At 29.9% G+C, this 24637-nt stretch overlaps 1 protein-coding gene across 1 annotated transcript; it reads right to left on the bottom strand.

Annotated features, from left to right (window-relative positions):
- Positions 1-228: 228 nt before the first annotated feature.
- LOC111633535 (RING-box protein 1) lies at positions 229-24424 on the bottom strand. Its single transcript, XM_023378152.1, has 6 exons — positions 24168-24424; positions 20213-20240; positions 16055-16105; positions 15873-15943; positions 10115-10200; positions 229-380 (listed from the first exon to the last, which is right to left on the bottom strand). The coding sequence occupies exons 1-6, from the start codon at positions 24273-24275 to the stop codon at positions 368-370; spliced, it is 357 nt and encodes a 118-aa protein (XP_023233920.1). The 5' UTR covers positions 24276-24424; the 3' UTR covers positions 229-367.
- Positions 24425-24637: the final 213 nt, after the last annotated feature.

The raw sequence follows: 24637 nt of genomic DNA, 5'->3' as shown, positions 1-24637 counted from the left end.
ATATATAAAAATTAATTACTCTCTTGTTTATTTATCGTTTCAGAGAAAACAGCAATTTCCGTGTGAACTGGAATATTGTAACTTTATCGATATTGTTTATAACAACAATAATGAAATTTACATAAGTTTATAAAATATACATTCAACTTTGTTATAGTATGTAATAACAATAATACATTAAAATGCAACTTATATTTTATGATGATGACGATAAATTATTTAAATATATATAAAAAAGAAATGACTTTAATTTACACAATTTTGCATACATTAAATATAAGAAAACAATTTTTAAACGTTGGCCAAAATCAAACTCTGCAACGGCAATGCGATTGACATCCAAGTAGAAAACTCCACGGAATTTTCGTTAATGTCCATACCTGAAGTAAAACAAAATATACAAATAAGACAATAAGCAGATTTTTATAATTATTAATGAATACATATTACACTATACACAGGAATATTATATTTATATTGACATGTACACACAGTGTGTGAAGAGCTGTAGAAATGCATTGGCGCAAGTACCATGGACTAAAAACTAATGCATTTTCAAGGGAGACAGAAACACTGCTACTGCTCTGTGTCATGAAATGAGCACAGCTTTTGTTCCACCTCACATTACACAAAGATTCACAGAAAAGCATCAACATTTGGCAAAAGACAAACCAGAAATGCTGCACATAACCTGCTACGTTACATTATTTTCTTTTCCGGTAATACTTGCACTTAAAACATGAGTCTCGCCATGCTAGTGCCAATGCTTTCCTACAAGGAAAAACAGCACCGTGCACATTTTACAACAGACACATTATAAAAAATTAAACAAATTCAATAATAAGCTTCCTTCAACTCATCGAATAAACAATTTTTAACAATCGAAGTTAAAACACACACAGACGACACAACACTGGTATTAAAAAAAGAGCACTTGCCTAATCTGCACTTAAGGTGATTAAATGACATTCTAAATGACTAATGATGATTTAAGTGTAGATTAAGAAAAAAAAAATTATCTTTTTAAATTAATTGTGAGCACTTAAATTCATTTCTTAAAAAAATTATAAATTATATACACCTAAACCAGAATTTACATAGTAGACTCTTGATTTTAGTTTTTACACAGAACAGTTTCCACTATAAATATTAAAAAAATAGAATCTTAGAACTTATCTCTAGTAATCATTATAAAATAGAAAATGAAATCCTATTTTCATTTATCTTCTTTTCTTAATAATAATAAATAGAAGAATTGTTTCTTTTAGTTGAAAAATCTCCTAAGTTCCATTACTTATTTCTTTGATCCCAGCTTTTTCCTAGTTTACCAAAGGCTTTATTAAAACAATACTATCAACATTTGTTATCAAAGCTTTGTTTTTTTTATTTTTACTTACTTTTTTTTTTATAAATTTCCCACTATTGATCTAAGTTTAATGCATACAGAAGTTGAAACTTAATACAAAATAGAGTATCCCATTTCTTTGAATATTCAAGTTGAAAGCAGCAGTATCATAATAGTTAAAATTAACTATTAGACCTATTCTATCAATAAAAATACTTCATTTTAAAATAAAATACTATGTTAAACTGAAATTCCTTCACGAAGAATAAAATTTTGTCAATTTTTCCAATTAATAATTGGCCTGGCATAATATAATGTAAGAAGATGTCTGAATGCAGACTTATCTTGTGTTAACAATTGAGAGATGAATATAGATCATATACATTTGTATTTGTAAATAGTATGAATATTCAGATTTGGTATTATCATCACTACAAACTTAATCTTTTCTTATTATTAAACAACTAATCTTAATAACAATATCATATTAAATTTGTAGTGATACTGACATGAATCATTTTGTATATTTAGGAATGACAGAGACCCAAGAAGAAACATTTGTCAGATTTTTAGATAAAATAAAAAATACATTTCTTTTGCTTTATCTAATTTATCCAATTTTGTTTATTCTATTTTGTTAAAATGCAAAAAAAGAGAGATTCTATGCCAGGGCTGGCCCAACCTCGTCACAACAGGTGCCATATACCACCTATCACAATTACGAGAGCAGCATTCTCAATTGAAATTATTTTATATAATGACATGTATTCCCATATATTTGCATAGAACTGCAATGATCAAACACACAGCTTGTAAGCCACAGTTTGTGCAACTGCGAATATACCTAAAGTGCATATGTTCGATCAAAATAAGGAAAAAAACCGAGAAAACCACCAACCAAAATATAAAAGCTAAAAAACTTGCACAAAACTACTTTATTGAGAAAACCAGACCCCCCCAAAAAAACCACATTGTTCGTCACAATCCGAGTACTTTTGTGCCGGCTAAGCTCATCATCTGGAGCAACTAAAGTATACGAGTTATTTCTGTTGGAACAGAAAAAGAATTTATACAAGTGCAGCAAGTTACACAATGTTTAATGATTCCAATAACTCAAAGTCAGCAGAATGGATAAAAATTGTTAATCGCACAAAATTAAAACTGCTACACTATAAGGATACTATCAATAGAAACCACTGGAAAATTACTTAGTTTAACAAATTATTAGCATAAATATAGCCTGATAATTTGGTTGACTATAGCTGACTATTACTGGTTAAATATAAGAGAAGTGCTTTAGAGAATGAACTTTAACTGACAGATCGCAAATAAGTACATTTAAAATCAAATTAGAGTAGATAAAAGTCATTATCAATTTTAAATCATCTGCACAAGCAAAATACATGGAACAAAACAGAGAAAACTGGATCGGTAGATGAAGCAAAATGTGATTACTTTTATGGCATTTCAATTACATATTTAACGGATATTGCATTCATAATCATAATTACAAATTGGGCAAGTTTTAATCATAAAACAATCATTCGTCTACAAAATAACAGGGTTAAATGGCTGGTGGAAAAATCGATATAAACAACAGTAGCAAGTTTTCACTTTTGAAACAGATCAAAGATGGTACACCTATATGTGATCAGTATTTAATTCTGTTAATTTTTAATTAATGTAATTAAATACTGATCTACATATTATCTAGAGTCTAATTTTTAATTAAATAGTACATGTATATCCAAAGTTATAATTATAATGTCTAAATTATTTCCAGTGTATTTTGTCTAGAGAATCATTTTTAACTTTGACAGAAATTGCAGAAATTTAGATAAGTAAAAATGAATTTAAATTATCAGAAAATTTTCTGAATCCATTTCAAAGGTAACGAACAGGATAATGCCAACGTTTGAGGGAATTGTAAAGTTGGATGTTCTAGTTTCTTATTTATAAAAGGATGAGAATCATTCTCCACAATCCCAGCTTATGAGTAATTGCAGTGACTTAAACTTCATAAAAATTTTATAATATGGCATACCTAATTTAATATAGTATAATAGTTTTATTAAAATAATTTTTTTTAATAAAGTTTTTTTAATTAATAAAGTAAAAACTGCTATCAGAAACAACAATCTTTATTGATAGCAAGAACGTGATATAGAAATTTTCCAAATCTTCCAAAGAAAACTAAGAGATTACCAAAGAAAATTCTTTGGTAATCTCTGATAATTTCAACAAGAGCAGCCATTCCGAATGGTACTGGACCTGAAGAAGGTCCTAAGATGAACTGAAAACATTAGTGTGACATTTCAAAAATTAACTGCAAAGCTATATTATATATAAGGTTAGTGTGACATATTTGTATTTATAAGTATCACTTTGTTCATTAGATGGATTGTATAGAAAAGTTTTTGTATCTAAATGATGGTTTCTTGCAGATCATTGACAGCTTTCTTTTTATTCTAAACTTACTAAAAATAAACTGGCAAGGAGTTGCTCAAGTTTCCGGCAACATTTAAAATTTGTGGTGGTGCCATCTGTTATCATATTTTATTTTAAAAACTTTTTATATTTTTAACTATTATAAGATGTCAGAAACCTCAATTTTGAGGCTTGGGATGGGTTTTATAAAAAATTGTAAATGCTAATAACAAGTAAAATCACCATTAAGTCCGACACTACTGCGGATACACGTGACCCCCATTATCACCTCACCCTTCAACATTTAACTACCAAAATTTAATAGAATCGATTCCCTAATAAACAAATTTCCCTGCAAAATTTGTTTATTAGGAAAAAAAAAACAGGAGTTATTAAGCTTCAAACAGAATGAATGGAATCGTGCCCCACATAAACATACACACACTAACATCCATACATACAGGAATTACCCCAAAGGTCCTGAACCCAAAAATGTAAAAATCTGGGGAGGGGTCATTTTTTGCCAGATTGCCATACTTTTCCTCTGTTATAACAACCAGGAAATTAAAAATATATAAATGGAAAGGAGACAATGAAGCTTCACACATCCAAATCGAAATCAAATTACTAAAAGAAAAAAACAAAATAATAATTTGAATAAAAATAGAATTTACTGTATTAAAATACAATATGTAGAATATATTATACTAATCATACTATACAGCAACTTTTATTACTATAGACAGATATATTTGTTCTTTTTATTTAAAATTACACTTTGAATAAACTCATTAAGTAAAGTATACGTATGTAGCAAAAGTTTGGGGACTTGTATAATTTGTTGCCTTGAATAGTTTAAAACATCGACTCACAATCACCTTCTAACAAATCCTGTTGGGTGACGATACGTTTTTTCCAATGCTCCTATGGCTTCTTGAAGCCGTAGAAGCAGAAAAGATTGTGTAAGCCATCTTTTGAATCACCCTTAATGACTCCTGTGATGACATAATGGCATCAGAACAATATCTGGCTGTTTATGATAGATGGGCATAAAACGTGCATACATCACATTTTATGTTCAGATATACAGCATTTGTGCGAGTCCATCTGTAATAAATGGCCTGAGATTGCTTTGTTGTTGTTTTCAAACGAGATAAAAGAAACATCACAGAAGGTATTATGAATGGTTGCAAAACAGCCAAAGCTTTCAGAGGCTGTAAGAGAACTGTAAAAAGTGCATCATCATTCAAGGGGATTAGTTTGAAGGTGTTTTAAACTATTCAAGGCAAGGAACTATATGCCAAGTCCCTGAACTTTTGGATCCCATCCTGTATGTAGTGTTATGCTGTCATGCTTCTTAACATAGTAAAAAATTTGAAATAATGTAAATAAAGCAGAAAATTTTAATACTAATTCAAATAGCTTCACCTGAACATCATAAATTTGAATCATTTCAAAAATTAATATATTCTAGTTTGAAATATAAACAATTTCATCATAGTTAACTTTCAAAAAGTAGAATATATTGATAATAATTGATTATTACAACATCTAGAACATGCATTCAGTCTATAAGCACACAAATATAATATTCTAATTATAGTAACCTGTTATACATTAATATAAATTATTTCAGTCTCATGTATCAAGTGAATGAAAAAAAAGCAAAGAATAACACAAAAACATGTGCATTCTTATTTTTGTAAATATGTTAGATTACAGCTTATATTCTTTAAATTCTTTTGGTTTAAAATTTGTCCAAAAACATTTATTTTCTTTAAATTTTAATAAATATTAATCCACAAAATTACACACAGCTTCATATTCTCTACAATAAATGATTTATTAAATGTAATGTACATTTTGTTTTTGTTATTACAGACATTGATTATTGTTTATATACACCTTAGCATAAAAATGTCTCATGGTATATGATACTTTTGTAGCAATCATGAACTTTCTTTCCATATCTGGAATCACATTTTTGTTTTTATATATTACTAGCAGACCCTACCACGTGTTGTTGTGGCTCAAAATGTATCTATTATAAATTTATAACACTTCCCCCATGGGGGTTCTTAGTGTACATTCTCTTGAGGTACCCTATTAAAATGCAATCAAAAACGCAAAAACCTGCATCTAAAATAGTATAATAGAAGCCAAGTTCTTCACGGTAAGCCTTAATCCTGTCTCTCTCCCCCTCGGAGGGAATATCGAAAAATTTCTTCTTAGTGTACATTCTGTTGACGTACTCCATTAAAATGCAATCAAAAACGCAAAAACCCGCATCTAAAATAGTATAAATAAAAGCAGAGTTCTTTACCATAAGCCTTAATCCTAACCATCTCCCTTCAGTGCGGTTGAATTTCAACATGTATATTATATAAAAACACATGCGTATTCGAATGCAGCGTGGTGTCAAAATTTCAAAGGAATCGGTATGAACAAACGAACATTACATTTTTATTTATATAGATAGATAGAAGATGATCTGCTTTAGTTCATTTTCACAGAAAAGCATAATGCCTCACAGAAAAGCAAACTTAGGGCGTCGTACTCATAGTGCCATCTGTTGGACATAAAAGCCTTAACCATAGATGATATCATTTAATTTATATGAATGTTTAACGGAATAATATACAGCCTATGTCCACCCTGAATTTCTATTCTAAATATTGGTGAAAGAATTTCTGAAATCGGATGAGTAGTTTCGGAGATTACCTGCTACATCCAAACTTGCTTACTTACATACTCACAAACATTACCTCTTTATAATATTAGCAGGGCTGTGGAGTCACGTAAAAATCTACCGACTCCAACTCCGACTTTTTCTTATCATCCAACTCTGACTCCGGCTAAAACACCCAAACTCCACGACTCCAACAGCCCTGCCAGGGCTGTGGAAGTCGCGTAAAAATCTACCGACTCCAACTCCGACTCCGGCTAAAACATCAAAACTCCACGACTCTGACTCCGACTCCACAGCCCTGAATATTAGTATAGATGTCAACCAGGCTGTCAGAACAGAGCCCATTTATATGTCAAGATATGTATGTAATTATTTACTAATAGAATGTATATAGTGTTAAGCATTACTAATGAGAGAAAAAAAAACTAGATACCAATTGTCAGTACCAAATGGATCATCATCTGCAATCATTGCATCAACTGCATGTTCCTAAGATTTCTTTTTAAAACATAACATTAATAATGTATGATGATCCAATTTCTAATTTTTAACAGATTAAATTGCTGGAAAGCCATTCTCATCATCTGTCTCTATGCTGTCAAGTCTAGCTCATGAGCAATTTCGCTTAAAACTTCTTTAAATTTTAAGGCACATTAAAAATGTATATAATAAACCATTTTAATAATTTTTGCATTAATTTATAATGTATTTATTTTTATGAACCACCCTTTAAAATAAACTTACCATTAAATACTGCCACTGTAGCTTGTAACAATATGCTTCTGGGAGAATAAGCATAAACAATAAACTGTTCATTATAAAAACTATTCTTGATAGGAGAAGAAAGTGATATATGTTTTCAAAATTTTTGTGTAATTACTAATAAATAGGTAAGTAACAAAAATAATAAACTAAGAATTAGGGAATTTCCATTCTGATCTAAACTACAGTAGAGCCTCGATTATCCGACACCTCAGTTAACCGACCGCCCTAGTCGACAAATTTCAAATGTCTGCTAGTGATGTGGCGCTACAATATTTGGCTATGTCTTGGCTACTTTAATATCATTTTTACGTGTTTTAGCTGGCAACACTCATTCGACCATGAAAGGGAGCCAGTATTTAAATGAGGCTTAAGTTTCTAATTTTTAACAATACAATAGCGACGATTATTATTTTAAAAAATTTTTGTTAGGCTTAACATCGATGAAAATTCAACGTGAAGTAGGTTAATAGCGATATACTAATATACTAATTACATGAGATATAATAATATACTACACTAATAATGGATTTTTTTCATACTTTTTGGTTATCCGACTTTTCAATTATCCAACCAACCTCAGTCCCCAATTGAGTCGGATAATCAAGGCTCTACTGTACATACATTTTTGGATTAAGAAATTAGCTTTAAATTTCTATTGTAAGGCTGATATAATTTAGAATATTTAACTGAATATTTTACAATAGAAGTGTTCAAAGTATGTCAGCATCCATTAACACCTTCTATGGTTGTAGCATAGTGTATTCATCTATCATATTTATGATCTATCTGTATTTATGAAAAAGTAAAATATATTTTCGTTCTAAAGCCTTAATAATACTTCATTACTTCCTTGTCTTAACGAGTATGGTTTTACTTCAATATATTAATACTATAACATCGGCTACTTGAACATTGTGTGAATGTAGCAGAAAATACTTGTGGTCTAGGATTAGTGAAAAATCCAAGATGTTCATTAATTCTTACATTAACAGATCTAATCATGAAGCCAAGTGTAATATGTCACTCTTGTAGATTCTATAAGGCCCATTATATATGCCTCCAGTTAGCAATTATCCTTTGTAGAATCTTATTGCTACTAATGATATCAATGACTGTAAGAGTGCGACTATGCAGACGTGAGTGAGTGAATTTTCTGAGTGAGAAGAGTCGAGATATGAGAAGAGAAGTGAGTGGTGAGAAGAGGCGAGATGTGATAAATATCAAACCCTGTCAGATATGTGCGAGAACCAGAAATTCAATCATGCCACGAAGATTTCTTGCTTCTCGCTTGTGCATGTTTTTCTTTGCGGGAACTATACCTCTCGCTTGCTCCTGAATCCACGTCTGAATAGTTGCTCCCTAAGGTCTCTTCTAGTGACATTTGGTATTGCATATCTTTAACTTAAGGTTTAAGTATGTTAAACAGTGCTTTGTCTCTGATGATAACTCTTTTCAATTTTTAGTGTATATTTTGCAAGTATATGAATGTTGTTGAACCTTAAAAATAGTAATATTTAAGTAATTGCCTTCTAGTTTACTATCATTTCTAACTTAATCTTGACGCCTGTTTTTATTGTAATTAACTCAACAATTATTCAAAAAAGAGTTGTTCCTTAATGGATATTGATGATGGCTGAATGTATGAAAAGAAATGTTTTATCAATAAAAAATAAGCAGTTCCTGAATTGAGAGTTGTTATAATTTTATAATATGGCACTGAAATTTATGGACTTGAAAAAAAAGTTAATTAAGAAAGTTATATTTGCATTTTGAGTCATTCTTATCATTATTAGAATGATATAAGATGCAAAATTTTTGAACCAATCACATATACTATATAGAGTTAGAAATGTAAACATTTCAAAATTATGTTAAGTCTGCAAAATTAATTTAAATGATAACAACTTAATCATGAAAACACAGATTTTGTTCTGGGACATCTATTTAATTATGATTTGAAGTATTGTTTGAAGTTAGTGCTTTTGTTTTGTTCTACTCTGATCTAATGTTTTGTTTTGCTCTCCTGTAATTTTTATACTTTGTTCATATTATGTTTATTTGTGAATGAATATTTAAATCTCGTAATAGCTGTAACAGCTTAAAATATTTGAGTTTTTTTAAATTCTGCTGAATTATAAATATTATATATATTTTAATATATAATTACATATTAAAAACATAAGATCATTTCTTCTTCAAATCTAAATTTGTTTAAAATTTTTAAGACAAGCATACAAAAGTGCATATTTGTATCATTCTTTGTATTTCACTCTCATTAATTAATTAAGTAGGCACAAAAGACTAAAATAATTTGTTAATTTTTACATAAATATATTATATAGATATTTATTAAAATAAAAATAAAATTCAGATCATTGTAAAATAAACAAGATGTTCTGTGATGAAGTGCTTCGTACCTTAAGAACCTTATAGTTTTTCAAAAATGTAAGGTTCACTTGCATTTCTTGATACTTTCATACAGCACAGAAGCTGAAGGCTATTAGGTAGCATTTATCAGTGTTGCAGAGCACCATCTTAAGGGGTAGTCTGAACTTTAAATCCATTTAGCACAGAAACAATGCATTTGAAGGGATTTGTTTATAAGATATTTTTGAATCCCTTAAGCCTCTAAAATATACTGTAAAAATATTGCCACTTCCTCACAGAATTTTAGGACCATCACAGTTTTAATTCAACAGCTCATTAATGTGTTGATTGCATAAACTATCTATGTGTACATTGTTTTTAATATACTATTTTAATTAAAGAATTTATTAGAAATTAAAGAATTTTTAGTACATTTATTATTTGTTTATTGTGATTTAAGTGTACACTATCAAATTAAATTCATATTGAGTGTTATCCTTATTGTAATATATTTTACTTACTTTTGAAATTCCCATTCTCTATTATCAAGCGGACATACTTGGCGAGTCTTCAGCCATCGAGAAATACAGTGAAAATGAAAGGCGTGCTATAAAAATTTCAAAAATTATACAATTAAATAAAATAACTTTATGTAAATAAAAATATTTTCAATCAATTTAATTCAATGTTACAAACATAAATAAATTATTTATTACTAATAGTAATTGGAACTAATTCAATTTAAACAGTTGCACTATGTTAAATTATTATACTGTCGATAACAGAGAACAATCTTGTTGAAACTTTACTTCACTTCCAAATAATAAAACAAATTTAACTCAATAATCATATCATTATCATCATCTTAAAGTGAAGCAATTCTAATATAATATAATAATAAACATCAGAGCCGAATTTTTGATGCATTTATCATAACGAAAACATCTTATCTCTTCAATTGATTCATTATAAAAATGATAATTATCATTCTCTTTCCTTTCAGAAATAAAATAAATATGTATTTTTCCTACCCAAATTAATTTAAAATATACAAATAAAATAATAAATGTTATAAAAATATATTTATTTCTTTGATTACATTTGCAAAAATCTTCCAAATTATTTTCTGAATGTTTATTACATGATTAAATAGATTATAATAATAATAATAATTAATATTCTTTACAAGCAATGAAAATTCTGGGAATGTATTAAATGCAGGATAATCAAAAAATAAATAAATAAACATTCTTTAATTATTTACCACTAGCCCAAGTTATTTAGTATCTTAATAATTATTCATTAATGCTTCAAAAACTTCAAATAAACACATCAAAAACTGATTTAAAGGAGCAAGAAATAAAATAAATGCTAATTTCCAAGTGCTTTCAGATTTATCTCCTGATGGCAGACCAAAGAGGTCTAAAAGTGCTTGAAATTAGTAATTATTTAAAAAAGAAAATAATCAAAAATTACTTTAAATACTGGATGTGTGTGTGTAGATCAAAAACTAAAAACTATAGTTTTTGGACCTGATGATGACATTTAAACAAAGTTAAAAATGTTCTGTCAATAAATTTTTTCTGTTCTTTACTGGATTTAAGATGCTTTGGAGTATTTATTTTATTTCTTTGCTTCAATATGAAGCAGTTTTTGGTGTGTTAGAATATTAAAAATACTTTTTTCTATCTAACATTTATTTTCATAGAAAGTATTTAGAACTACATAAGTAGTTTGTTAATATTCATTTCCTCTTCTGTTGATATCTTTTCTTCAAATACATACAGAGATTTTTTATATTGTATTTCCTCTATTCTAAGACACTCAACAATTTTAAAGCTAATTTTTAAAATTATTTTTTGGAGGAAAAATGTTTTAAATAATTTATTAAGTTTTTGTTGAGTAAAAAGTTGAAAAATAAATGTGTAAATGCCATGAAATAGGTTATGTTTTATGTTTGACAGTTTTATTCCATGCTCTTCTGCATGTACAGTACAATAACTTTAAATGTTCTCTTGTTAAATTTTACATATTTAAAAAGAGTTTACATTATATATTCTTAACTAGAAAAATATTATTTGAGCATAAATCATTGTGTGGTAAGAAGTTTAAAGAATGCTCACATTTACAACTCAGTTAATCAGATGTGGATAGAACTAGCTACACTTAAATATGGCACATTAACTAGGTCAAAACATTGTTCTTCAAACTTTATCTACTGTTAAAAGTGTATTAATTTATTGATTAATTCAGAATAACTACAGTAGCTAATTTGTCCTTAGGAAGAGATTTTACTTTAGGCAAGTTAAAAATTGCATCTGAGAATAATGGAAATATGACAATTCCATGAAAATAATGTTTAACACTCTATTTAATCAAAATTTATTTAAGAATTACAATATTTTTTGTATATTTTATAATGAAAACAGACAATCTGCCAAATTATCAGGCTATAATTAGGTTAAGTTACGAGGGCTGTTCAAAAAGTTCGCGGCCTTGCCTATATGCAGCGCTGTGATCAATTTGATTTTTGGCGGGAATAATTCAGCCATCTTTGCTAAAGATACGATACCAATTTCCGCTTGATTTGTCAAAAAGTTTTGCCACGACAGCTTAGCAGATAGTCAGTGTGCACATGCTTTGTCAAAAATGGAGAAGATGGAGACTCGTGCGGTCATAAAATACCTGACGAAAAAAGGGTTGACCCCATCTCAAATCAAAGCTGACATGGATGAAGTTTTAGGAGAGTCTGCTCCTTCGTACACCACTGTGAAAAAATGAACAGCCCTTTTTAAATCTGGCAGAGAAAGTGTGGAAGATGACCCTCGCACCGGATGGCTGTCAACTGCTGTCACTGAAGAAAACATCAACAAAGTTCACGATTTGGTATTAGCAGATCGCCGTTTGAAAATTTGTGATAGCTGAGACAACAGGCATCTCTGTTGACCAAGTGCACTACATCCTAACCGAAGATTTGGGTATGACGAAGGTCTCAGCAAGGTGGGTGCTGCATCTGCTGACCGCCGAGCAAAAACGTGTTCGCACTTTGATGTCAAAGGAGTGTTTGGACTTCTACCAGAAAAACCCACAGGATTTCTTGCGTCGGTTTGTGACTACTGACGAAACGTGGATCCATTACTACACTCCTGAAACAAAAGAACAGTCGAAGCAATGGAAACACCACAGTTCGCCACCACCAAAGAAGGCAAAGACAGTTCCATCAGCGGGTAAAGTGATGGCCTCGGTTTTTTGGGATGCTAAAGGCATCATCTTTATTGACTACCTAGAAAGAGGAAAGACCATTAATGCTGTCTATTACTGTGAACTTTTGGAAAAACTGAAGAAAGAAATCGAAGAAAAGAGGCCACACTTGAAGAAGAAAAAAGTTCTGTTCCACCACGATAATGCACCTGCACATTCCGCCAGAATCACTGAACAAAAGATAAACGAACTTCGCTTCCAATTAGTTCCACATCCACCATACTCACCTGATTTGGCCCCCAGTGACTTCCACCTTTTTCCAAACCTAAAAAAATTCTTGGCTGGAAAGAGATTCCACTCAAATGACGAAGTCATCTCTGAAGTGAACGAGTATTTTGCACACCTTGACAAATCGACCTATTGTGATGGAATAAAAAAGCTAAAACATCGCTGGAATAAGTGCATTGCTAACAGAGGAGATTACATTGAAAAATAAAAAAAGTTTTAACATTATTTTTTTTGTTTTTCTATGTGAGGCCGCGAACTTTCCGAACAGCCCTCGTAATAATTAAATATGAAGTAATTGGTCTAGAAGTAGAGTTAAGCTTCTAAACAAATTACTTCATAACTAATTATTAACTTAGCGCAACTATAGCCAGATAATTAGGCAGACAAACTGGCTTTAATTAAAAAATGGGTTTGTTCAGCGGTTCTTAATATATATATACTTTATAATGATTTAAGAATAATGTTTTTAGAAATTACAGGAGAATTCTGTGTTACTGACAAAGCAAGAAATTAATTTTATAAATTAGAATTATTGTTCCTTTGGAATTGGTTTTGTAATTACAACAACAAATTATTCATTAATCAAATTCATTTACAATAAAAAAGTTTCTTTTGCCTGCCCTTTTTAATTGAAATTCATAATATAACAACATATATCATTCATTCAAATCAATCCAGAATTAATGGCAATTCAAGTATCCATCCAACACAAGATTTCTTTCAAGATAAGATTTCAAAATGAATTAATTAATGGCCTAAAAATATCTGAAAGGCATCACACAATATTTGGTTACTTCATTCATAATATAATAAAAGAGAAACTAAACTCAATATATCTTCTGATATCTCAGAAACTACAACAACATACTTTTAACATTATTCTCCAGAAACCAATCCAACCTAGGTTACCAGTTTGAAGTGATTTTCCACAGGATAAACATTTAAGTCATTATAATTTAATATTGTATCATTTGAAAGCCTTTAAAATAATCTGATTAATCAATTATTTTGATTAAAAATATTGTTTGACTGTCAGAAAACAATACAGAAAAATAAAATAATGACAAAGTCAATTACAAATAAATTGTGTAAAGAAACTCTGTATTTTACTTCTTCTAAATGTGCAAAATTTATAACTATTAGTTAAAAGGAAGCAGAACATCAGGGATGAAGTAGAGCAATTCCCTCTGAAATTCTGCAGAAAAAGTCATGCAAAATTTTAAAGAACTGTTGCAAGAATGTGTAAACAACAAGAGATATTACCTCAAACACAATATTCAGAAAGTGATTATTTACAAATCCTTTGAATTTAAATGTAGAATGACAAAAAATTAATTTAGCATAATTACATAACTTTTATTTTAATCAAAAACCACCAGGTTAATCTGCCACACCTGTATAATATTCTAAATTTAACTACATGATTAACAATTTAGTTTGGTATATTGTCAATATGAGAAAGGACACATTTTAAGTTTTAAAAATGTAATTTATATTTTTCTCTACAGCTCCAACCTCACAGAGCACCAATGAATATTCACAAACAGATCTTCCTCTTAAAACAAAGAATACTTCAGCCTCTGTAAATTACTAAATGTAGAATTTTGCATTGCAAAAAAGCAGTGTTATTGCCAAATCACAGCTTTCAAACTATCAAATATAAAATTTGTGTAAACTTCATTGTTTCACATAATTCTTATTGTTTGAGGTTCTTCAAATCAGTGCCAATTTTAACAGTCAAACAAATAGTAGCATTATATTGATGTATGACTGTATATAACGATGAAGTGCCTATTCAATCCTATCAATATAAGCAATTCAATAACTTAACTATATCAAAAAATAAACTTTTTTTAGCATTATTAGCTTTAATGATGAATAATAATAAACCAAACACCCTGATTATATTAACAAAAATGTTAAATTTTAAAAATTCCATAGAGGTTACATATTCTAGATAATTATCTTCAATATTACCAATTTAATTTCATGTGTAATATACAAAGCACAATAAAAAATAAGTTCAACAAATGAAGATTAATTTGTAGATTGTTATTGTGTTTCAACTAGAAAAAAATATAAGAAACTCTTCATTCATGTAAATACACTAAAAAGTAAAAAATAAATTTTTTTTCAGCTTTCACAGCATTCTTGAAATTATGCAACCAAAGTTAAAAGCATGGGGCTTTCCTCACACCATCTGCAGCTGCTATGAAGAATGTAGAATAACTGCATGTTTGCAAGTATAATGATTTTCTGTTTGAAAACTGAAACTGATGGAGCAGAGTCCAAAAGTGATTATCTGATTCAAATTTTCTATCGTTTTCTTGAGTTTTACTTGTTCTATATATACTTTTATGCATAAAATGATAGTTTAACTTTTGTATGTTTTTAGGAGCACTTTTTCCACAGTCTTGAATCTTTTGCAATGTACAGAATTCATAAATCATGCTGAATAGTTTACAAGAGGAAAATCATATTGCATTGTATTTGATTCAAATTTTATACAGAATAATTATTGATATGTAAAAATCTACATATAAAAGATAAACTTTAAAAGACTAGTTTTTCTCCTATTAAATGAGATAATCTGTAATTATTCAATCAAAGAAGTTTAAATTATTGACAGTTTTGAAATGTATTACAGAATGAAAGTAAATAAAACATTATATTTAATGTTATAATCTTCAGAATGTATCAGACATTGAAAAAAGCCGATCTTGATAAACAAACTAACACTCTACAAATATTTTAGAATTATGAGTTTAAAAATAAATAAAAAATATTTACATTGCATACACCCCATGCAACAGTACATTCTTCACTAGTAGCTGATGCCTGGTTAGCTTGACATTCAATGCCTGTAAAATATTTAAAAAGAAATTTTTTTAAATTTAATATTTATCTGACATATGAATACATTGAATATGTTATAGTTATATAATAAAATTTCCACATTTAAAATTACTCACACAAGTCCATAATATGATTACGACATATAGCACAGTTGTCAACAACAATATCTGAAAAATACATATATTAAATTAGTCAAATAGCAAAGTAAAAATTATCAAATGCAAGTCAGGACTGTCAAATATTTATATTTAACTTTTAAAATTTATATAATAAAAATTTTGTACTGTATTCATCCACAAAGTTTTATTCTTATGTGCAAAATGTTTTTGGATGTATTATAGTTGCATGAAAAAACTTTGCTGGAGGAATAAGGTGTGAAATTTCTATTATTTGAATGATATCCAGCTTGACTTTTGTGATTTTAAATGTATAAAATGCTCAAATTTATATAAAACTAGCTGCAAGTACCCGCTTTGCTGGGTTTTTATTTGTTCGTACATTTATATGTAATATAGTTTTTTTTATGTATAAAAGATTGTTTCTCTTCCTCTACATAATCTTTCTCTAATGCAATGTGTTTCCCTATAATTTTCAAGTTGCTCTTCTGTCTGATTATTTCTGTTTCTCTTAGCAATGTTAGATGCACTTCTTTGTACTTCAATGTTAGATGTACAGTACTTTTATTCCATGGTTTCATTTCTCTGAGCCATCTTTTGCCTTTGAGATATGATTCAAGACCGCAAAAATTCTTTCATACGTTTCGGCATTGTTTTTTATATTTTTACTTTTCACACTTCACTATTCACTTTCTACTTTCTTCTGTTATTCATACACTTTTATTTATGAAATATCAACTGAAGCATATGTGTCACACGTCTCCAAAAGCCATCCCCACTACTCATGCATAACGGTCTTCGACTATTCCAAAACATTTTCAACTATTCGAAAACATTTAAGATTAAGATTACATTATAGCCAATCTTACCCATTTTCACAGAATGCAAGAATTAAGTTCCTCATTTCCAGACTAATTAGAGAATTTTTACATGAGTCTAAAAATATGTTCGATTTCCTGCAAAAATGCAAAAAACTGCATCTGTGCCTGTAAATCTTGCATGCTGCTTTATCTTAACACTTCCTTTGTTAACATTTCCATTCTTAACACTTCCATTGTTACACATTTTTGAAGTCAACCATTTTCAACCCCCATATCTCCCAAACCCTTATAGCTATCAAGATGCAATCACCATAGTGCACGATGGGAGACTTGGGGTTACTACCACACACATACATCATTCATGTGTGATGTGTAGTTTTGGCTGCGGAGTGAAATATAGGCACACACACGTCCATATATATATATAGATAATAATTAATATCTTTGTTAATTACAAATAACTGCAAGAAATAAAATTTTAAGATAAATTTTGGACAACTGTGAAGATGATATGTGCATAAATTATTAATAGTAGTGTATTTATGGCATATAAGAGGGACTCCCATTTCAACACAGAACATTTAAAAAGTATTTAGTGTACTTAAGGCATTCTGTACCTTTGTTTACTGAACCCCAATTTTTTTTACTGTATCCTGGTTTAAAAGTAAAATTCAAATGTACAGTTATGTATCAGGAAAAAGTTGGAGTTAAAAGTTAAAAGAAATCATTTAAAGTTAAAATTTACCATTAGAATATTCAACATGAATACATGCTTAGCTATAGCAAATAATAATAATAATAAGTTTAATTAAACAATAACATATTTTATTCAAGAGTTGGGCTAGTTAGAGGTTACATGTAGCCTACCAAGGGCCATTTGGAAAATTCATTAACCCGCAGAAAATTGTAACTTCACATATGAGATGCAGAGCAATTTTTAGGACAAAAGCCGAATCTTATATGCTATAAAACACTACAAATCCGTATTGTTGACACATACACACAGTCTACATAAGTTGGTTGGTTAATTTTGTACAAGATAAATAATCAAAGCCAAATGATCTGTTCAGTTAAGCAGGGATGCACAACCTTTTGTGAAGAAGGGCCAAGTTAGGGTTAAGTTTACTGACTGGGGGCCGGACCTCCAAGCGATTAATGCGATGGCTGAGATTGGATGCTGGTGGCAATCTTCTTGATGTCTGGTGTAATGGCAGATGTTGAAACAACCAGCAGATTTTCCAAATTCTCTTTGGTTAACCTGTTCCGTGTTTTGCACTTGTTTAAATTCATAAGCGAAAACGCTTGTTCGCATACATAGGTNCTTGTTAACATCTCACACAACTGTTTTGTTTCATTTGTTTTTTTGCTCTAGTGACTAGCGACGGTTACTTTACTTTTTTCTTTATTGCCCATAAAAAATGAGTGCGAGTAATAAAGGTAGTGTTGAGAAAAAAGGCTCATCAAAGAGTCAAATAAATAAGAGAAAAAAAAAAAATCAAAAAGAGTACCAGGAGAACCTACGATATGAATTTTAAAATTATGATTGCAAACGAGGCAGAAAGAACGAACAACTTGTGTGCTTCGAGGAAATACGGAGTTCCAGAAGTCAACGTCCGCCTATGGAGAAAAGATTTAAGGAAATATAAGAATGCAAATTCTTCAAGAAAATCTTTTAGTGGACCTAAAAAAGAAGGTTTAATGAAGTTGAGCAGCAAGTGTTAAAATTCGTAATAGAAAAGCGAAATGAAGGGTGCCGAATATCCCGTGAAGTCATAAGATTTAAAGCATTAGAAGAGGCTGCTAATTTAAACATTCCTAGAAAAAACTTTAAGGCAAGTATGGGTTGGTGTAGAAGAATGATGAAAAGGAACGGTTTATCACTACGACGGCAGACAACTCTTGCGCAAAAACTTCCTGACGACTTTAATGAAAAATTGTTGGCTTATCAGCACCATGTTATATCATTATGCAAAAAGCACAACTACAGTCTTGGAAATATGGGAAATGCAGACCAAACACCAGTCTATTTTGACATGCTTTCCGACCTTACAGTAAATAAGAAAGGTGAAAAAAAAAAAAAACAGTCTTATTGAAGTCAGCTGGTTATGAAAAGTCCAGAATTACTGTTATGCTTGCTGTTACTGCTGACGAACAAAAGCTTTGACCTTACGTTATATTGAAACCTAAAACAATGCCCAAAGAAAAGCTGTGTCCTGGAATTGTTTTTTGGGTCCAAGAAAAAGGTTGGATGACAGAGGAGTTGGTATTAGACTGGTTGAATGTGATATGGGGGAAATGGCCAGGTTCTCTGAGAAACTCCCACTCCATGCTAGTCCTTGATGCATTTCGAGGCCACTTTACGACAAGTGTTTAGGAAAAAATTGAGGCATTGAATTCCGATCTTGTAATAATACCGGGTGGTATGACTTCTCAGTTGCAAGTCTTGGATGTGGTAGTTAATAAACCATTTAAAGAGAGTTTTCGAGAAGAATACAACAATTGGCTATTATCCGGCAATCATCCATTGACACCTTCAGGAAAAATAAAAAAAACCTCAGTTTCTCTTTTAGGAGAATGGATTGCAACTGCCTGGCAGAAGATCGAACCTGAATCGATAGTTAAAGGTTCCAAAAAATGCTACATTTCCAATGATTTAAATGGGACGGAAGTTGACATTTTGTGGGAGACTGAAAGCGTGAATGAAAATACCGATGATACTGATGTGACATCAATGAGTTCTCATTCTGAAAACAGTTCAGATTCTGAATAAACATTCTCGTTTTTTGTTGTTACTTACGTAATATTAATTTTGTTTTACATTACTTAATTTTATTGACATGAATGTAACCTGTATTATTAGCTATAATTACCTAAATAAATGCTTATCTGACTGAATTTTACTTTCTTTGAATTTTTACGAGTATTATTTTGTTTCTAAATATCTTTATGAAAATTTTGGAGTCGCGTTATATTCGGGCTAATACGGTATATCCTCATTAAAATTTTAAAAAATTTACTGTTACTGATCTTTGATTACATGCATAACTGCAAGTAATTATAAATATTTTGCTTGAATAAACTGCAGAGGAATAGCCTACAAAATAAAAGATCATCTCTGTGAAGAAACATTGTTATTGTATTCTGATGATTGGACACGACGGAAAGATGACAACTTAGTTTCTTTGATAGCATTTTTCCAACTTATGTAATTAAAACATGTTAGTTTTTCTAACTTCCCATTGAAAGAACTATTTGATATCATTATGCATTCCAATTCTAACTTTTATATTATTTATGTTAATATCTACCAAAGCATACAGTTATTGAGAAAACTTACCCCAAGCCCAAAGTGCAACAGCATTCCACTAAAATCAGAAAAAAATTTTATTAGTTTATATTTAACAAACATTTAAATGTATTATTATTATTTTAAATTTGTATAATAATAATTAACTTAATTTAATGTCTGTTTACAGTTTTATTAAATGTCTGTATCTATTAAATTCAAAATATACAAGTTTTAGAATACCATTTATATAATAATATGCAAAAAGAATTTATTTTTCAATATGAATTACCATTTAGAATTAAATGTTTTTCCAAACATTCACTTTTCTATGCAAAAACAAAATTTTGATAGAGAGAACTGACCTTTCAACACCACCTTTAACATTTTATAAGCTCTCTGCCTTGGAACTTATTTATTGCCTTACTTATATATGTTATGTTATATTTAGTTGTTATAACATATAATGAATGGATGTCATTTATTAAATGAATATATCAGAAGATAGGTCTTTGGAAAGACTCAATGGCTTTGTTAAATTTTGGCACTACACAGACCAAAAGTAGCTTCCCACCACTAATCAATGCACTATAGCAGGGAGCTGACATAAAATTGCAACATTAGCAATGTGAACCATGATGATTATGCATGTATCATGTAATTGCTCAGCATGTAATGTATTTTTTTTATTCGGTACCTGGAAACACCCAAGTATTAATTAAATGTTGAAAAAACGCTATGCATACAGTAGATGGAAACAGAAAAAAATCTGTTATCCAGAGTTACAGATTCACTAAGATGTAAAATTATGTTGATTTGGTAGGATGTGGCAAAAACTCCATTATTCCAAGAAATCCATTGTTCCACAATCCATTAAAATTAGATTTTACTGTATAACATTATTCATATATTACAAATGTTATACATTTAGAAATGTGATTTGTTGTAGAATAATATATCAAAAAATTTAACTGTAAAATTTTAATTGAAAATAGTATACTTTAGTTAATACTATGTGTATGGTGTATTGCTTATATTTAAATCACCCATTAAAATATAAATATAAAACCTCAAGTTGTCAACCAGTTTTCATTTTCATTTAATTTGATATATGTTAATAATCTTTATCTTTTAATCTAAATGTTATTGATTCATTTTATTAATTAATCTACTTGTGCAAATAAAAAAAAATTCAAGTTTATTCACAAATAGAAACATCTTTAATGGCTTCATGAAGTACTATAAGATTAATATCAAACATAAAAAAAGTAAAGGCTACAAAAATCCACTTATTAAACCCAAGATCCAAACAAATTAATAGTGGCTTTTCCTTGTACATCATACTTCTCCTTTAGCAAGAGTCACGCTGGTATATAGTTAATCAGGGACTCCTGCCCCTAATGTTTCCATATCTGGTCTCATCTTTCATCTATCTAATTCCATTCTTGAGATTAAGGAAACACAGATGGATGGACAGTAACAGTGGGAATTTATAGGTCTACAATTTTTTCAAATTGCAGCCCAATAATAATCTTATTTTTATGACAAATGCAAAAAAACATTTATGTTTGACTTTTAAATTTATATTTCTCTCTATATTTTAAATGTGGTACTAGCTATTAAGTATAAATTTTTATTTTATAGTAATTTTTATTGTTTTAAGCTAAAAAATATAATTTTTAGCATAATTATTACTATATGAAAAACATAAATCAACAATAAACATTTTTCCTCATGTAAGACTTCATTTCAAGGTGCTCCTAATTTTTTAAACAGAAGAAAATTCTTAAAAGGAAAAAGAAAACTTCTAATTTTGATTTAAATGTTTTAATTTTAAATCTGCTTGTTAATTGATTGAGATGCAAAATGAAAATTCCCAAATATACTTGTAAATCTTAATTTTATAACCATTATGAATCCATTCAGATTCAAAGGGATGGTAAAAAATTTATCTGTCACTACTGAGTTAGATCACCCATAAAGATTTCTTAGAATCTAACTGGAACCAGCTCTTCATGTATAGACACACTTTTTGCCACTAAAAGCACCAGGCAATTTTTTGGGAGACACATGCTATTAAAGAATATCACCACAAACTAAAAAATCATGCTTCTGTGCCAATAAAAAAAATTTAAGATGGTGTTCTTCTACAAATCAAGCAACTTGTCTCCTCGTCCCTGAACATCACTGAATATTAACAGGTTTTTGTCGTTCAGATGGGTAAGAAATTGATTTGTGTGTCACAGCCTTAACATGGAAAGCAATCTAATTTATTATTATGAATATATAATTAAAATAAATATAAATATATCAGAAATAATGAATATCCTGACAGATTAAAGGAATGTTTTCATCTCTAACAATTTACACTTTACCAGAACAACTTCTATTATGTCCTATAATATTCCAGTTTTTATCATCTTAATAGAAACTCTGTCATATAGTCCTTTGTCAAAGAAGTTAACTGTTGTTGATAGTATTGTTTACTAATAAACCTCACGTGTACCTCGCATTTCTTTATGCAGCGCTCGAGAAGCGCTTTACAGCGAACACACTGAAACTGGTTTCTAATTGGCCAACACTGCTCGTGACGTCATTTCGCTACATTCTCGCTACATAAAGAAACGCAGGGGTACAAGCAGAGAGAGATGACAATGCTGTTAATGATGTACTGTTGAGCACGAGGAACCCTCCATAGCTTTCTTTTCTCTTTGGCTAAACACTGTATTTGATTGTTTCCTTTCTCCACTTGTCTACTTATAGGTAAAACAAGAAACTGTTACATAATGTAGAAACAAGAATGTAAAAACTGTCAAACAATTTGATTAGTTGATTAAAACATTCTTATAATTTATTTTTAGATATATATTTGTATTGTAAGTGAAATACATGATCAAAAAATTGCAAAATGCTATATTGTTTTAAAACTATAATTATACATGGTGATCAAGCAAGAAGTTTACCTTAAAACAGTTAAAACAATAGAAAGAGCATTATCACAAATCAATCGTGCTCTTTACTGTTCTGCAAAGTTTGGAAGAAGACTTATGACCTTATTCATAACCAAGGATCAAGAGTTAGAGTTATAAGTTAACCAATTACAATTCACTTTACTTTTAGTACATGAACATTAATTTGTTAACTTCTAATGGCAAATTTACAAACCAATAGCAACATGGAGCAGTGACAGTGGAATTCCACACGCTAACTCTCGATTCGATAGTTGCAAACAGGACATTAATTTTGAACATTTATTTACTACAGACTTGAAAGATAACATTTGAAACGCTTTTGCTGGCATAGACCAGTCCACCCCTGGAAAGTAAACTTTTAGTTGGCAAGATTCTAGCTCCAAATAAGGCAGTCATTTGGTTTTATTCGTTTACAGCAATGTGACATACAAGCGATCCACCAAGAAAACGTCTTCGACAGTAACCGGCTCCTATTTAGGTGTTGAAAACCTAGCAAACTCCACCCGGCCAGTGGGCACGAGACAGACCTCATCAGAACCATACACCATGCCCATAGGAGTAAAAAAGTCAAAGAAGTCGACGGTCTACATGTGATCATTCAAAAGATCTAGACCCACAAATTTTACCCTCGTTAAACGCAACTTAATGGAGCAAGATTCGCATCATGCTCCGGGACAAGTCGGCACAACGGCATTTCTTGCATTTTGACAAACAATTACAACTTTTTTCGATTTAATTGCACCCATTTTGAAGATCTTCGAAAATCCAATTTCAAGGAGTACAATACACCTTGAGAAGGGTCACAAATAGACCATAGGTTCCTTTACTTTCTTTTACTCCTACGGGCACGGTCGACGGCCTCGATAACGTCCCAATCACCCGCCGCAAAACCTTACCAAATTTTGTCTCCGTCAAATCGCTGAAAATAGTAATTTGATAGAAATGGAGGATATAAGTGTAATAATCATAAGCAATAAACTGAAAGAGATTTATTATTATAATTGATGAATATTTATACAGAAATTAGTTCTTACTTTCTTCACTTCAAATCTTTTCTTGTCTGTCCTTGTGCCACTTGTGGAAGAAGGTACTTCGGGTTGTTCCAATTCCATTTCGTCGTCAATATCCATTGCAGATGCCATTTAACGAAATACGAAACTAATTTATAATCTACGATTCTTATATTTTCTACTCCAATATCGAAAAAAGGCTTGGGCACAATATGACTAGTCGTTTGGCCGAAAACGAAACGACGACAGCGACACACTTTCTTAATATCGAACGGAATAAGAATAAAATAATAATTTAAATAGAAATTTAAAAAATATTCTTATATTATTATTATTATTAAATGGCGTTTCAGTAATATTAATAAAAAGACATTATTTTATTTTTTAAAATAAACCCGACGTAAAATCGCTTAAGAGACGCTTGGAACGAAAACGCTATATTTCATATCGGGCGAAATAAAAATAAATAAATTAATTTTATTTGGTGAATATTA

The sequence above is a fragment of the Centruroides sculpturatus genome, unplaced genomic scaffold (assembly GCF_000671375.1).
Source record: "Centruroides sculpturatus isolate CEXI.00-Female unplaced genomic scaffold, Cexi_2.0 scaffold91, whole genome shotgun sequence".
Taxonomy (NCBI): Eukaryota; Metazoa; Arthropoda; class Arachnida; order Scorpiones; family Buthidae; genus Centruroides; species Centruroides sculpturatus.
Note: the sequence above shows the minus strand (reverse complement) of the source record. Positions and strands in the feature narration are given on the sequence as shown.

Bases quoted from the DNA above. Each gene is read 5' to 3' on its own strand.
- LOC111633535 (XM_023378152.1), bottom strand. From the start codon at position 24,275: ATGGCATCTGCAATGGATATTGACGACGAAATGGAATTGGAACAACCC. The intron at 16,106-20,212 runs GTAAGTTTTCTC...TGTATTTTTCAG, and splicing joins TGTTGCACTTTGGGCTTGGG to ATATTGTTGTTGACAACTGT. The intron at 10,201-15,872 runs GTAAATATTTTT...AAATTTTTATAG, and splicing joins TTGCATGGGGTGTATGCAAT to CACGCCTTTCATTTTCACTG.